Source organism: Ilyonectria robusta (genome assembly GCF_021365365.1).
Source record: "Ilyonectria robusta strain PMI_751 chromosome Unknown BGZ61scaffold_21, whole genome shotgun sequence".
Lineage (NCBI taxonomy): Eukaryota > Fungi > Ascomycota > Sordariomycetes > Hypocreales > Nectriaceae > Ilyonectria > Ilyonectria robusta.
Genome location: NW_025764455.1, coordinates 914318 through 927147, shown reverse-complemented (window position 1 = coordinate 927147; position 12830 = coordinate 914318). Strand labels below are relative to the sequence as shown.

The 12830-nt window shown below is 50.1% G+C and overlaps 6 protein-coding genes across 6 annotated transcripts; 2 read left to right on the top strand and 4 right to left on the bottom strand.

Annotated features, from left to right (window-relative positions):
• Positions 1-349: 349 nt before the first annotated feature.
• On the bottom strand, positions 350-1171 carry BGZ61DRAFT_497367 (uncharacterized protein; the record flags this gene model as incomplete). Its single annotated transcript, XM_046251140.1, has 4 exons — positions 350-508; positions 579-784; positions 861-921; positions 1007-1171. The coding sequence occupies 4 exons, from the start codon at positions 1169-1171 to the stop codon at positions 350-352; spliced, it is 591 nt and encodes a 196-aa protein (XP_046099807.1).
• A 792-nt stretch (positions 1172-1963) lies between these two features.
• BGZ61DRAFT_482479 (cyclohexanone monooxygenase) lies at positions 1964-3568 on the bottom strand (the record flags this gene model as incomplete). Its single annotated transcript, XM_046249401.1, has 1 exon — positions 1964-3568. The coding sequence occupies one exon, from the start codon at positions 3566-3568 to the stop codon at positions 1964-1966; it is 1605 nt and encodes a 534-aa protein (XP_046099806.1).
• Positions 3569-4209: 641 nt separating this feature from the next.
• On the top strand, positions 4210-5857 carry BGZ61DRAFT_458966 (fungal-specific transcription factor domain-containing protein). Its single transcript, XM_046246827.1, has one exon. It carries the CDS (start codon positions 4320-4322, stop codon positions 5784-5786), a length of 1467 nt encoding a protein of 488 aa, XP_046099805.1. The 5' UTR covers positions 4210-4319; the 3' UTR covers positions 5787-5857.
• A 213-nt stretch (positions 5858-6070) lies between these two features.
• BGZ61DRAFT_497365 (uncharacterized protein) lies at positions 6071-7721 on the bottom strand (the record flags this gene model as incomplete). Its single annotated transcript, XM_046251139.1, has 2 exons — positions 6071-7425; positions 7478-7721. The coding sequence occupies 2 exons, from the start codon at positions 7719-7721 to the stop codon at positions 6071-6073; spliced, it is 1599 nt and encodes a 532-aa protein (XP_046099804.1).
• A 628-nt stretch (positions 7722-8349) lies between these two features.
• Positions 8350-9546, bottom strand: BGZ61DRAFT_398113 (uncharacterized protein; the record flags this gene model as incomplete). Its single annotated transcript, XM_046242985.1, has 3 exons — positions 8350-8681; positions 8742-9465; positions 9518-9546. The coding sequence occupies 3 exons, from the start codon at positions 9544-9546 to the stop codon at positions 8406-8408; spliced, it is 1029 nt and encodes a 342-aa protein (XP_046099803.1). The 3' UTR covers positions 8350-8405.
• Positions 9547-10637: 1091 nt separating this feature from the next.
• BGZ61DRAFT_458965 (uncharacterized protein) lies at positions 10638-12820 on the top strand. Its single transcript, XM_046246826.1, has 4 exons — positions 10638-10804; positions 10907-11181; positions 11249-11320; positions 11383-12820. The coding sequence occupies exons 1-4, from the start codon at positions 10753-10755 to the stop codon at positions 12415-12417; spliced, it is 1434 nt and encodes a 477-aa protein (XP_046099802.1). The 5' UTR covers positions 10638-10752; the 3' UTR covers positions 12418-12820.
• The last annotated feature ends 10 nt before the right edge of the window (positions 12821-12830 follow it).

Below are 12830 nucleotides of genomic sequence, written 5' to 3'. Positions count from 1 at the left end.
CGGATCAGATCAGGGATCCTGGCTGCCGTGAGGGTTGCCGAAGGTGACCAAACACAATTAGAAGAGATGACTACGTCCCTGACACGCCCGACAGCCGAGATTGAGACGATAAGTTCCACGTATTTGCTGATTGTGCTGCTGCAGCAAGGTAGGATCCATCTGGAGGGAGTGATGGAGACCTCACTTTAAGAAGACTAGCATGCGGGGTTAATTCCCCACAACACCCACGATCTCGCGAAATGACTGAGATAGGAAAGAATTGAATGTCATTTCTCTAGGGTGTAAATGCTAGCTGCATTGCAACGGAACTTGCCACGCCGCCATTGAGATTGGCTTATCACAGGATAGCCTAACATGCCTTTTTTGCCTCCTCACCCCAAAGACGTTGAAGATGTCCGTTATCACCAGTCACAGGATCTTGGGGCATTGGCACAGCCTTGATCTCGGACATTATTGCATCCACATCCATTAGGTTGGTACCGTTTTCAGTCCTCCACCGAGGAGCATCCTATAGTGGGAGTCATCCATGGTTAGCACCCTTCAGTGGGCGACATGACAGTGTGGGCAGTTCAACCTACTCTCGGGAAAAATGCCAAATATCTGTACTCGCCTTCAATGGATAGATTGGCGTGTGAAGTTCCGGCGGGGTGGATGATGACATCGCCTTGTCGAAGTGTAAGACGAATACCCACGGCCTCGGATGTTGAATCGTGAGGATCGCGACCCTCGGTCTCATCGGATGTTCCAGCCCCCATCAAAACTACTGATGAGCCGCTGACTACACCTGCAGAGAGTAAAATACACGCCATCAGCATTATCATCACCACTCGAGTTTTTGCAAACGAAGCATGAGCACGCACCATAACATTCGTGCGAGTTGGGGTGGAAATGGCGCTTGTAAAATGCTTCCCACACATGGCCCTGAGTTCCAGCGTCAACTTCACCGATCATATAATTCCGATCGTGTCCTATTCGGTGACCTCATCAGCTGTAACGGGTTGCCTACCTTTCGATCCCAGCCATGCTGTTCGACAAATCTCTGAGACGACTCAACCGTGACTGGTTTAGGCAACACGTCCCTGTAAACCAAAAGTGGTAAAGGACTGTTTGGAACGTAACGTGTTGGGGGCAAGTAATAAGCCTCTGGGGCAGGGACATTGGCTTCATTCATCATGAGGGGCGAGTCTTTATGTAGCGTCAAAGGTTGTGTACAGGTAATTGACGATTTCTCAACGTCTTGAACCTATGCGGCGGTCTGATATAGATATAAAAATCACAGTACAACTATTTACTCGGGGCAACCATGAATCCCCGATACTTGCTTCGTTGGGATGGGTAGCGCTAAATGTCAAGAAACCAACCGACGAGATTCCTCTTTTAGGCTTGAATACGAACCCCTGTGACGGCCGTGTAGCGCCCGCCACATTTTGTCTGTATGGGGACCTTGTGCGGGGTGAAGTGGCACCTCAGCTATAAGCGTGAGACGCTATCTGCAGGTAGATTCGGGGAGTATACACTCAGGTGACGCGGGATATCAATTTCGAGGAAAACTATCACCAAATTAGCGGCTTCCGCATTGAACATTTGTGAAGTTGCTTCTGGCCATGTGATCGCAATTACCTGGGAGCTGATGGGGGACGTCGTGGTACTTGAATCGGTTTACCACTTCTCGTAGCAGAGGCTCAGGACTCCATGGGGCGGCCGAAACAGCGGGTACTAATATCTCGATTTAAATACACCATGCAACTGAACAAGGTATCGTACACAGCACATCGTTAGGTACTCGATGTACTTGAGAAGTTGAATCAAACACACATTCTACAATGATTGAGAGGTTGGATCTAATCCCGTATCAACCTGCCACTACTCTTCACCACATATTACTACTCCATAGAGTTGATGGAGGTCATGGAAATACGAAGTTTAGTTTTCTTATATATACGAACCAATTATCCAATGCTGGCTACATGGTAAATCCCCGGTAATTGCTTGCTCTGACCTCGTCCATAGCCCCTCTAAACTGACGCAACCCCCCAAAGTAGAATCGAGTTGCCTGAGTCTTGCCAGGCACGTTTGCACCAAAGATCCAGGATTGCATTTCCTTGAACAAATTTCCGTCCGCTGCTTCATTACAAACTGCTCCCCATTCGCTTTCGGCTTCTGGCAACGCCTCGACGACAAAGTCCGATTTCGATGCCGTCTTTCTCATTCTTTCAGCTCTCGTAATGGTGTCGTTGATAAACTCCACTGAAGTCTCCACAGCAGGGGGGATGTTGCAGAAAGGACCGTTGGGGCCATTGATCATGAACAGATTGGGGAAATTCGGGACAAATATCCCGAGATAGGCTGTCGGCCCAGAAGTCCAGTAGTCCTTGAGGGTGAGGCCGTTGCGTCCGCGGATCCGAATCCTGGTGTAGTTGCCGTCTATAGCATCAAAGCCAGTAGCAAAGACAATGACGTCAACCTCGTGGAGCTCATTATCCTCCGTCTGGATTCCTTGGCTAGTGATGGCAGTGATTGGTGCCTTCTTAACATCGACGGCATGGACGTTCTCCCGGTTGAATTGATGGTAGAAGCCACTGTCGCAAAGAGGTCGACGAGCGTAGTACTGGTGAGGTGTCAAGATAGCCGCTTTCTTGGGATCCTTGATAATTTGCGCGATCTTCTTCCGGACGAATTTGCAGGCTTCTTCATTGGCCTCCTTGCTGACGACAATATCGGAGAAGCCGCCAAACATGAACCGAAACCCGTTGCCTCTTTGCCACAGGTCTTCGAAGATCCGTTCTCGCTCTTCGGGTGACACTGACATGCATGGAACCGTAGACTCTGCAAAGCCGAAGCCAACGCTCGAGTTGCGTACTTCTTCCCAGATCTTGTCGTACCTCTGGTTGATGTCTTCTCGTTCTTCAGCGGAGACGGGCCGAAAGCCACTGGGAACGGAGTACTGCGGGTTGCGAACGAAAACGTGCAGTGACTTGACTTTGTCGGCAATTGCGTTTACCACCTGCGTCCCGGTAGATCCACAGCCGACAACCGCAACGCGCTTGTTGGTGATGTCAATGTCTTCGCTCCAAGCAGCGGTATGGGTGATTTCTCCGTTGAACGTGTCGATTCCAGGGATGTCTGGAATGTTCTGCTTGGATAGGAGGCCCAAGGATGTGACAAGATATCTCGCAATGAAGATATCCCCTGTTCCACAAACGACCTTCCACACCTTGGCCTCATCATCCCAGTCTGCAGATTGCATTTCGGTGTTGAACTGCATATGCTGACGCAGATGATACTTGTCAACGACATGGTTGAGATACTTGAGGATTTCCTCTTGCTTGATATAGGTGTTTGGCCATGGGTAGTCGCGCAAGTCATCCTTGTCCCAAGAGTATCTGTACAGATAACTCTCCGTGTCGCTCATGCAGCCCGGGTATCTGTTGAAGTACCAGGTACCACCGACGCCGCCGGCAAGGTCAATTGCCTTGACGGAAAGACCCATTTGAAGAGAGGTATGTAGCTGATAGATACCACCAATACCGGTGCCAACAATCAGGGTGTCATAGTGTTGTGTAGTCATGGTGACTGGCGAATAGAGAGTTGCGACGGGGGGTCAAGAGACGTTCCCGTAAGAGTAGTCCTGGGACAAGGCAAAGAATAGTTAAATATTGGCAGACAAGAATCCTTTTCCAGGGTGAGCTTCTAGCTGATATATCTACTAGCGAGGCTGCTTACAGATTCGCCAATCCGTCGTCCAAAGAGGCCTCTTGGGCTCCCAGCCCCAGGACAGACCTAGAGAGGCATGGAAATCCATTGTAGAGGCCACACGATATGCCACTTACCGTAACAGAAGGAAATACGAACAAAACAACCCCCAAACCCCTACATCGAAGAGGGGCAGAAACCCGCTGGATAGGCGAGGTGGTAACGGCGCTTACCGCATCTGAAGAAAATACGGACAATCTTGGTGTACGACTATTTCCAGATTCGTCGGCATTACGATCCCTTGGCAGGGCGGGGTATCTCGGGCCGGGGACTTATCACGAAGCCGGCGTGTTGTTGCAGCACACTGAGATGCCGATGATAAGAAGTAGTAGGGCGCTAAGCTACGTAGTAAACGGGGCACTTCAGTAGTGGATTTCCGAATGTCGAGTGCTGCCGAGTTCAAGGCCCATCTCCGCCGTGTTTAATCCCTCCCCTGTCAAGCCTCCTCATTCCACCCTCAATTCCACCTTGCGCCGTCTCTTCTTCGACCGCAGACTCAGTCTTGCCTGCCATCAGCCAAGCTCGTATTTCTTGATCCAGAATAGCTTCCTGCGCGATATAGCGATATGGCGGCCCCTCGGATTCGATTTGCCCCGGTAAAATGCGGCCCCACCACAGATATCACCACCGCCACTATCACCACATCCGTCTCAGGTGATGGCAGTTCCAAGCCAGCCCGCCGAATCAGACGCTCGGCAGGAAAGAGTCGATCTGGCTGTCGAGAATGCAAGACTCGCCGAGTCAAATGCGATGAAACGTTCCCCGTTTGTTTACGCTGCCAACGGCGGGGCGAACTCTGTTCGTCGGTTCCTCGACCTGACCAGTGGCAAATGGAACTCCCTTGGCTATCTGCTCTTGGCATGAATCCACCCGCCAGTTTCACTTGGGGTCCCTTTCATCACATCTCGTTCATGAACAAGAAGCTATTGCAACAGTGGCTCGAAACAACAAGCCGCATCATGGTGGTGGACCATGGCCAGAATCCACTATCCTTTCCTATTCTCACCCATCTCTCCAACGCTCCTTCACTCGCGCATATCATCCAGAGCATTAGCGCCGCCTATCAACACTTTTTCCAACATTCCAAACTCAATCTATGTCTCGAGGAAAGAAGCAAAGCAATGTCTACACTACGTACCGAGCTGCAGCATGGTGGAAGACCGCTTATGCCATATCTTTTAACGACCTATCTTCTGGGGATCTCATCGTCATTTATTGATGAGGATTTTATTGACTACGGCAAGGAGCATTTCTTTGCTTTCCGTCAGATGCTCGAATTGATACTTGCGGACCCAGAGGCGAGAACTGACCCATTGATGCGCTTCGTCGTGGGGGCATACGTGTATTGGAGTTTGACATGCTCAACCCTGGTTGACCCTGCTGAGCGAGAACCCCCGAGTACCTCACAATTAGATGAGTATATCATAAATATGGGAGACAATCGGCATCCAATCACGGGTTCTTACACCAAGCTGTTTTATCTGCTGGGAAAGTTAGGGAGGCACTGTAGAGCTGTGGTCGAGGGTGGCTACCGTGATGCTCCACTGGAACGGACATTTGAGCAGCAACTATTACAATGGACACCTTCTGGAGATGATATTCCCTGGGATACGACTGCGGATGCCTTTAGATACCATGGCCTTTTGATGCTAAACCGGATATGTGGCCAAAACGCGGACGCAACTTCCCCACAGGATCATGCCTATACCTTTTCGATTGATAATGAGTTGAAGATCAAGGAATACGCTACTCAAACCATCAAAAGTCTCTCTTCTATACCGGTAGATTCACCTTTGATAGTACTACAGCCGATTCCACTGATGACAGCTGGCGCTGAGCTGACTGAAGACGACGGACTACTCCGGGGAATAGTCATCGGCAGGTTCCAAGCTCTCTCTTCGTTCAACAGACTGCCCGCAAACTTACGAGCCACTCAGCTTCTGCAAGAAGTGTGGGAACTTAAAGATATGGGTGTTGGTATCTCTTGGCTCGAGTTAATGTTGCTTAAGAACTGGAGACTGAGGCTTGGGTGAGAGCATGTAATCAGAAGATATATTCTGGAAATCTGGAGATCCGGTATATCAACCTCTTGCATTATTTTGAGTCATTATGTTTTATTCTGAGTGCTTGAATGATACAGCATCCTTCCCAGATACCTTTAATTCATTATTGTTTAGCCCACGCTAGAACCGTGGGGTAGTAGAATGTTGTAGTCTTGGTGGTCTGCTATACCTGCAAGCATACAATAGTAATACGCAATCCAGAAATATCATGACCCGTTTGTCATACAACATCAGATTCTAGCCTTCTCCACAGCCTAGCCAGCTTCCGCAGCGATCAGCTCGGCGGCACGTTCCCCCACACACAACACTGTCAACATTGGATTGACAGACAGCATCGTTGGGAAGACGCCTGCGTCAGCAATTCGAAGCCCTTTGATACCCCTAACCCTCAGCTCCGAGTCCACAACCGCCAGAGGGTCGTTTCTTGTATCACCCATTTTGGTAGTAGACGTAGGATGGTAAACTGTGCTAGAAGCAGCGCGGGCGTACTTGCCAAGTTCCTCGTCGGTTGATATGTGAGGGCCGGGCGCGATTTCGCGTTTGATCCAACTCTTGAACGGAGCTTGTTCCGCAATTTTGCGAGATGCCTTGATGCCTTCCACGAGAATCGAAGCGTCGTAAGCTCCCGAGTCCGTGAAATATCGAAAGTCTAGAGCCGGTTTCTCATTGGGGTCGTTTGACTTCAAGTAAAGTCGGCCAACTGATCGAGGTCGCGGAACAACCGGAAGGAAATGGAAAACATTCTTCGGGATCTCATATCCAAGGCGTTCTAGGTCTTCGCAAAAAGGAATCTGAAACATGTGGATCATCACGTCTGGTGTGTATCCATCGTCACCTGCCTCATTGAATGGTTTGGCGCGCATGAACAAGCAAGCGTCGGAGTTCATGGCGGTGTTAGAGGGGGCAGGCTTGTTGAGTTCATAGAGCATAGTCGTCATCGGATGATCCTTCAAGTTCTCGCCCACTCCAGGTATATCCTTGACAATCGGGATATTGACAGACTCCAGATGTTTGCGAGGACCGATTCCGGAGAGAAGAAGCAGCCTCGGTGTGTCAATAGCGCCGGCACAGAGTACAATCTCCCTTTTTGCTCGCAGGGTGTGTTTATTGTCACAACGAAGTGTGACATCAATACTGGTGGCCGTGTCGTTTTCGACGTGCAATTTCGAAACCCACGCATCAGTAAGAACTGTCAGGTTTGGCCGATGCTGCTCCCCACGAAAGATTGGATGCAAGTAAGCAATGCTTGCACTGTTTCTATAGCCCGTGTCGGGGTCATAAGACACATTGCACCACCCAGCACCTTCAGGAAGGCCTTTCTTAGTGGCAATAAGAGCGTTGAAGTCGGAAATCTTGTTGATGTCAAGAGCATTTCGAGCTGAATCGATCCAATCCTTGCACATCTGGTTCTGGTCGCGAGGATGAGGGATCCGAACAGTTGTGCGCAGATTGTCGAGCAAGCGGTTGAACAATTCAAAGGTCCAGCCTTTGCAGCCCAGCTTTTGCCAAGTGTATGCGTCGTACTCGGTAGTGCGGAAGGACACCATATCATTGTGACTGGAACAGCCACCCAACACCTTTGCCCTGGAGTGAAGGATATGGCTATTGCCTGAGCTCATGGTTAGACATGGCTTCAATACTGAGCGGCACAGGATACATACCATTGGGCTGTGGTACACTTGTGTAGCCGTAGTCCAGGTCTGTACTAATCGTCTTGATACGGTCATTGAGCAAAAGCACGCGATTATCTCCAACATCAGTTGGACCCCCTTCAATCAGTAAAATCCGCTTCTTCGGTAGGTACTCAGCCAACCGGCTCGCGACTACACATCCGGCAGTCCCGCCTCCCACGATCAGGTAATCGTAGCTGGCAACATCCTCGGCTGGAAGGGTCTGTGTGGCCATGGTGATGAATTTCTGATGGAGTGATTGAATGGGAGCTTGTAATTTGAATAGTGATATTGATTGAAATACACCAGAATTTCCAGTAAATATAGGGCCTCGCTTATCATAGAGTCGTAAGCTCATAGAATTGGGCAACTGGCGGGCTTCGTATTTTGACCGAATTAGGCAAAGGGGCCTACCCTTCTTATCCGAGCCTCAATACCCCGCTCCAAAGTTGGGGCCTACTGCTGAGAAGGAACCTAAAAAGTAAGAGTGAGAAGTGCGGCGTACATACTCCTCTGAACGGAGCATTTCTCAATACTTTACATACCTAGCAAAAGGGTCGGTACTGAGAACGTAGGTGGGTACAAAATATGCCTATGAGGGACGATAATTTATTGCCTGATTTCGTTCAATATTTCAAGGTTTTAGCTTTGCGGAGCCCATGTTGCCACAAGACTAACGGAGATTGAATCGGGAGTTGAATAGAATGAATACAAAAAAATAATTAATCCCCGTCTCGAGCTTCTTCCACTTGCCTGCTCAGTTGGCCGCTGGGCTCATACTCTGTACTCGAAATCTTTTGGAGGAACACTTACGTGCATGACAGTTGGGGTCTACGCCATGAGCGAACGAAACCCACCTTTGGCCTTTCAGTAAGGAGAAGGCATCTCTTGCGGTTGATATTGAGATGGGCATAGCCACTTATAGTTGACTCTGGGTAGGCAACTCATATATGTAGTCCGCCACTAACTCGGTCGCTGCTCTGCCGAGTCCAAAACTGTAGCAATACCCACCAGCCTCCTGACCATATGCATGCACAACCTTTTGACCGTCAAGAATCTCCTTTTCTATTCTAGCGCCACCATTCTCCTGGGGTCTGAAAGAGTACGTGGTTGCAATGTCGTAAAGAATCTGGTAGTCATTCGCGTTTGACGAAGGAAGCTGGTCCGGCAATAGCTGATGCCCGCGAGCTAGGATCTAAATCGGGGTAAGTAAATAATTTCTCATTTTTGAATCGCCTTCAGGTGAAAAACGTACAAGTTGACGATCTGAGTCGTAGACGGTTCGGTCGCTGCTACCTAGCATTTTGATGCCTCCGACGTATGTGGTTCCATCTGGTCGACCAAACATGTTGAAGTAATAGCCATTGTTTCCTCGATATATATACCCTTGGTTGTACTCCTTCTCCATGATGATGGATTGAAGGCGATATGGAACAAGGGTGGAGTCGGAAACATCCCTGAGGTGCTTCGACTGGGCCCCAGTCGCATTGATGAGCACGTCATGGCCGAAGTCTTTGAGCTCGCCAAGCGACTGGACAGATATCCGCCCAAACTTCACTCCCCTGGCCTCAAGTCTTGATTTCATCCAAGACAGGAATACTGGTGGCGAAATAACGACGGTTTTGTACGTCATTCCAAACTTGGCGGCCTCTGGTAGTTCATCCCTGCTCAGTAATCGGAAGCCAGGAACTTTGGATCGATACCAGATGTCTTCGGGTGAGCCATACTCCAGAATTTCGGTCATATCCGAAATTCGAACTCCAGACTCAGGGTAGGCTTTTGCGAGCTTCCACAGGGCAGCGAAGGAGTCAAGCTGGAGCTTTTGGTCCTGGGGACTGGACACGTGGACTCCGACCCAACAAGCCCCTGCCCAAGGACTGGCAAAGTCTTTGTTCAGAGGGTCACCGGGAAGATGCTTTCCCAAGATGGTGATCTTATAGTCCCGCGGTAGCTGACTGGCGATTGCCATGCCAGTGATGCTATGAGCTGTGAGCAAAAGATCAAACAGAGAGGAAGATGGGTACCATTCACCCTGCACCGAGAATTGTGATTGCAACCATGGCGAAGAACTAGGAGGGCGTGTCTCTAGTCTGATGAACGATGTCGACGTAAACAGAGTGAAAGGCACTGCGGAAAGGCAAAGAAGAGCAGTATGAGGATATAGTGACGGCAGGAGCTAGGCATTTATGCAATGATTCAGAGTACGACGACGACCGACTCTTTTCCCTTTTAAGCCATTAGGCGAAATCATCTCCCAGGATGTGGCACATTGCATTAGCTTGGCTCCACCAGATAAGACGACGAGGCCAATTCGAGTCAGGCGCATAAAGCGGAGAGTGAATGTGAATCACATGAACACAACTCGAGGACACAGCCGGCGGCTACGATTCATCGACAAATGTGCCATTCGTTTCAAGCGCAGACGAAATATTACGGACTGGACTCGGTCGTCACTATCACCTGTGATAACAGGCTGATGAAGCCAAAGACATTGTACACGTTCTCGGTTAGATTAAAATCTCATTGAATATTTGAAACCGTGAGTTGTAAAAAGGTGAATCTCGACATTGAAACTTTCCTTTGTCGTGCGTGGGCTGGAGTTGTTATCGCTTTAACCTGATTCACACCTGAGTAGTGTATGAACAACTGAGAAGCAATTGAGAAGCGCCTGAGCAGCGACTGAGCAGGGTGAGCAGTTGCCCCCACCTCCTTGGACGCAAAGAGCCCATATAATTAGACACCAAAGGAAAGGGAAAAAAACATTCCCCGCGCTGCTCCCGCATTTCCCGGGCACTAGTATAATTTGTCCCAGTATAGTTAAGACTTGTTGCGTAGTGCGAACCAGCTACGGCCATGAAAAGGAAAGATACGGCTGTATATTGGCCTGAAAGATTTTTTTAGGGTTATTTTTAAAGTTTTTTGGTTCGTTTCCTTTATCCAGTTTCCTGTCTACTACCTTATTTCCTCTATCTGGAGCCTTATTCACCGACTCTGGCAACTATGCGATTCACTGGCTCGAACTCGAGTCCCCTCACATTCCAGCGAATAGCATGACGTAAATCAGCAATGACGTCAGGGCGTCGGGCTCGGCTCTCCTCGGGCACCAAGATCCTGGAACCCCGCAAAACCTCGAGATCCATCGTCATCATTACCTATATCGAGACCTTGTTTCGGTGGCTTAACTTATATTCTGCCAGATTTTGAAATCCTCTACTTTCTTTCTGTATCCTTCTTCCAATCCATCAAGAAGACCACCCTCGCCCATCATGGCCTCTCTCGTCGACACTTTGACTGCCTCTGGAGGCACAGAATCCGCAGGTTAGATGCTCCCCTCCGAGTCTCTACGTTCACAATTCTACACGCTCGATTCCGCATTTACCTCCCTGACTATGTGGGATCATCTCGCTCATATTTGACAAGGCTTCCTCAACGACATCATCGCCCAGCTATGGCCCAACATCAACGTCGCCGGCGGCAAAATCATCAAGCAGGTGGTTGAGCCCATGCTCGCTTCCATGCTCCCCGGCCCTCTCTCGACGCTACACTTTGTCAAGCTGGACTTTGGGCCCACCCCAATTCGGTTCTCTCACGTAGACGTTCACAAGACGGATCTCGAAGGCATCAAGCTTGACATGGACTTGGAATGGGACGGCCGGTGCGATTTCGAGCTCGAAGGCACAATGGTGCCCAAAGTGGTAAACATCCACCACCATCTACCAACCGCGGTTGCTCTCTACGTCTGACTGGGTATCGATTTAATAGGGAATCGAGCACGTAAAATTGAAGGGAAGACTGTCCGTCTTGCTCTGCCCCTTGACAAACATCATCCCTTTGGTATGGGCTCCAACCAGGTCAACAACGTGCTGTGCTCAGACACTAATATGAAATGCCACCAGATTGGAGCCGCCCAGATCGCATTCATCAACCCACCGACTCTTGAACTCGACTTCACTGACGCCGCCAACCTCGCCGACTTTTCCGTCATAGACAAGGCCGTTCGCAAGGTCATTCTCAACATCATTGCTTCCATGGCGGTCCTGCCCAACCGCTTCCTCGTCAAGCTCGACGCTTCCAACGACTACTTCAAGACCTTTCAACGCCACCTCGGTGTCATTCGCCTCACGATTGGCGCCGCTACCGGGATAACAGGCCCAAAGAAGAGCGGAGCCAAGCGACTACTGGAAAAACTCGTCAAAGACATTCCTGACTGCTATTGCGAAGTCAACGTTGGTGCGGAGGGGGAGTGGCGCACTTCGACCCAGAAAAACAACCACGAGCCAGAGTGGAACGAGACACACGACTTTCTCGTCACAGATCACGAACAATGCATCACTATCGACATGCAGGACGACGACGTGGGAGGTGACGACGACATTGGCATCGCTACCACGACAGTCAAGCAGATTCTTTTGGCCGGTGGCACCCAGGAGCTCACTCTTGTCCACAAAGGCCAACCCACCGAAAGCAAGCTGACAGTGCATGCCAAGTTCTATAACTTCATTGGCGATTCTGACAGTATTTCGGCCGCCGGGAGCGAAAGTGAAGGACAAATCTGCGGGCTTGCCTCTGTGCTCATTGCTGGCGTCGTCGGACTGACAGGTCAACGCGACGAGCTCAACCCGAGCGTCAAGGTATCATGGGGCGACAAGGAGTTTGTCACGCCTGGCAAGACTTACAGCCCGGGGACAGACATTTTCAACCCAGCCTTTGATACAGCCTTTCGGTTCCCCATCACGGCCGACATGATTGCCAACCGGCCCAGTTTTAAGCTGACACTGATGAACGGGACGGTGGAGGCAGGGAGCTACGAGGTTCCGTTCGCAAGCGTGGCGGGTGCTCACGGTATGGACCTCGCGGAGGAATTCGACGTCGGGTCTGGTGCGGCGGTGAGGGCTCACGTTTCACTCCGCGGATTGCAGCTGGCCCAGTGACTCCGAAGAGAGCATATATTCAGCCCCTGAAGAATAACGTCAAAGGGCAAAATTTATCAGTATGGACGTAGCGAGCAATGGACTACTCCTTTTCTCGCATCCGCAAAATTTCAACCTCACTGTAGATTCTCTGGTTCCCACGCATGGCGAAAGTGTTGCATAGGTCCTCGGTCGCCATAATTCAGCCAGCTCCAGGAGCAGGATCTGCGCCGAGTGAGCGCAGGCTGACGAGCGCCATATCCCATGCTGCCAAAGCGGCGGTAGGTTGTGTCAAGATTCGGGTTTGGAAACAGATTTCACTTGACACGGGATCCAAACTGGGGCTGGTGGAATATAATTTGGTTTCTACACTCCCTATATAAATTCACAATCGATCAATACACTTGCTAAGGCCTTGCATAAACGTACAGTAT

Bases quoted from the DNA above. Each gene is read 5' to 3' on its own strand.
- BGZ61DRAFT_458966 (XM_046246827.1), top strand. From the start codon at position 4,320: ATGGCGGCCCCTCGGATTCGATTTGCCCCGGTAAAATGCGGCCCCACC.
- BGZ61DRAFT_458965 (XM_046246826.1), top strand. From the start codon at position 10,753: ATGGCCTCTCTCGTCGACACTTTGACTGCCTCTGGAGGCACAGAATCC. The intron at 11,182-11,248 runs GTAAACATCCAC...TCGATTTAATAG, and splicing joins GCACAATGGTGCCCAAAGTG to GGAATCGAGCACGTAAAATT. The intron at 11,321-11,382 runs GTATGGGCTCCA...AAATGCCACCAG, and splicing joins TGACAAACATCATCCCTTTG to ATTGGAGCCGCCCAGATCGC.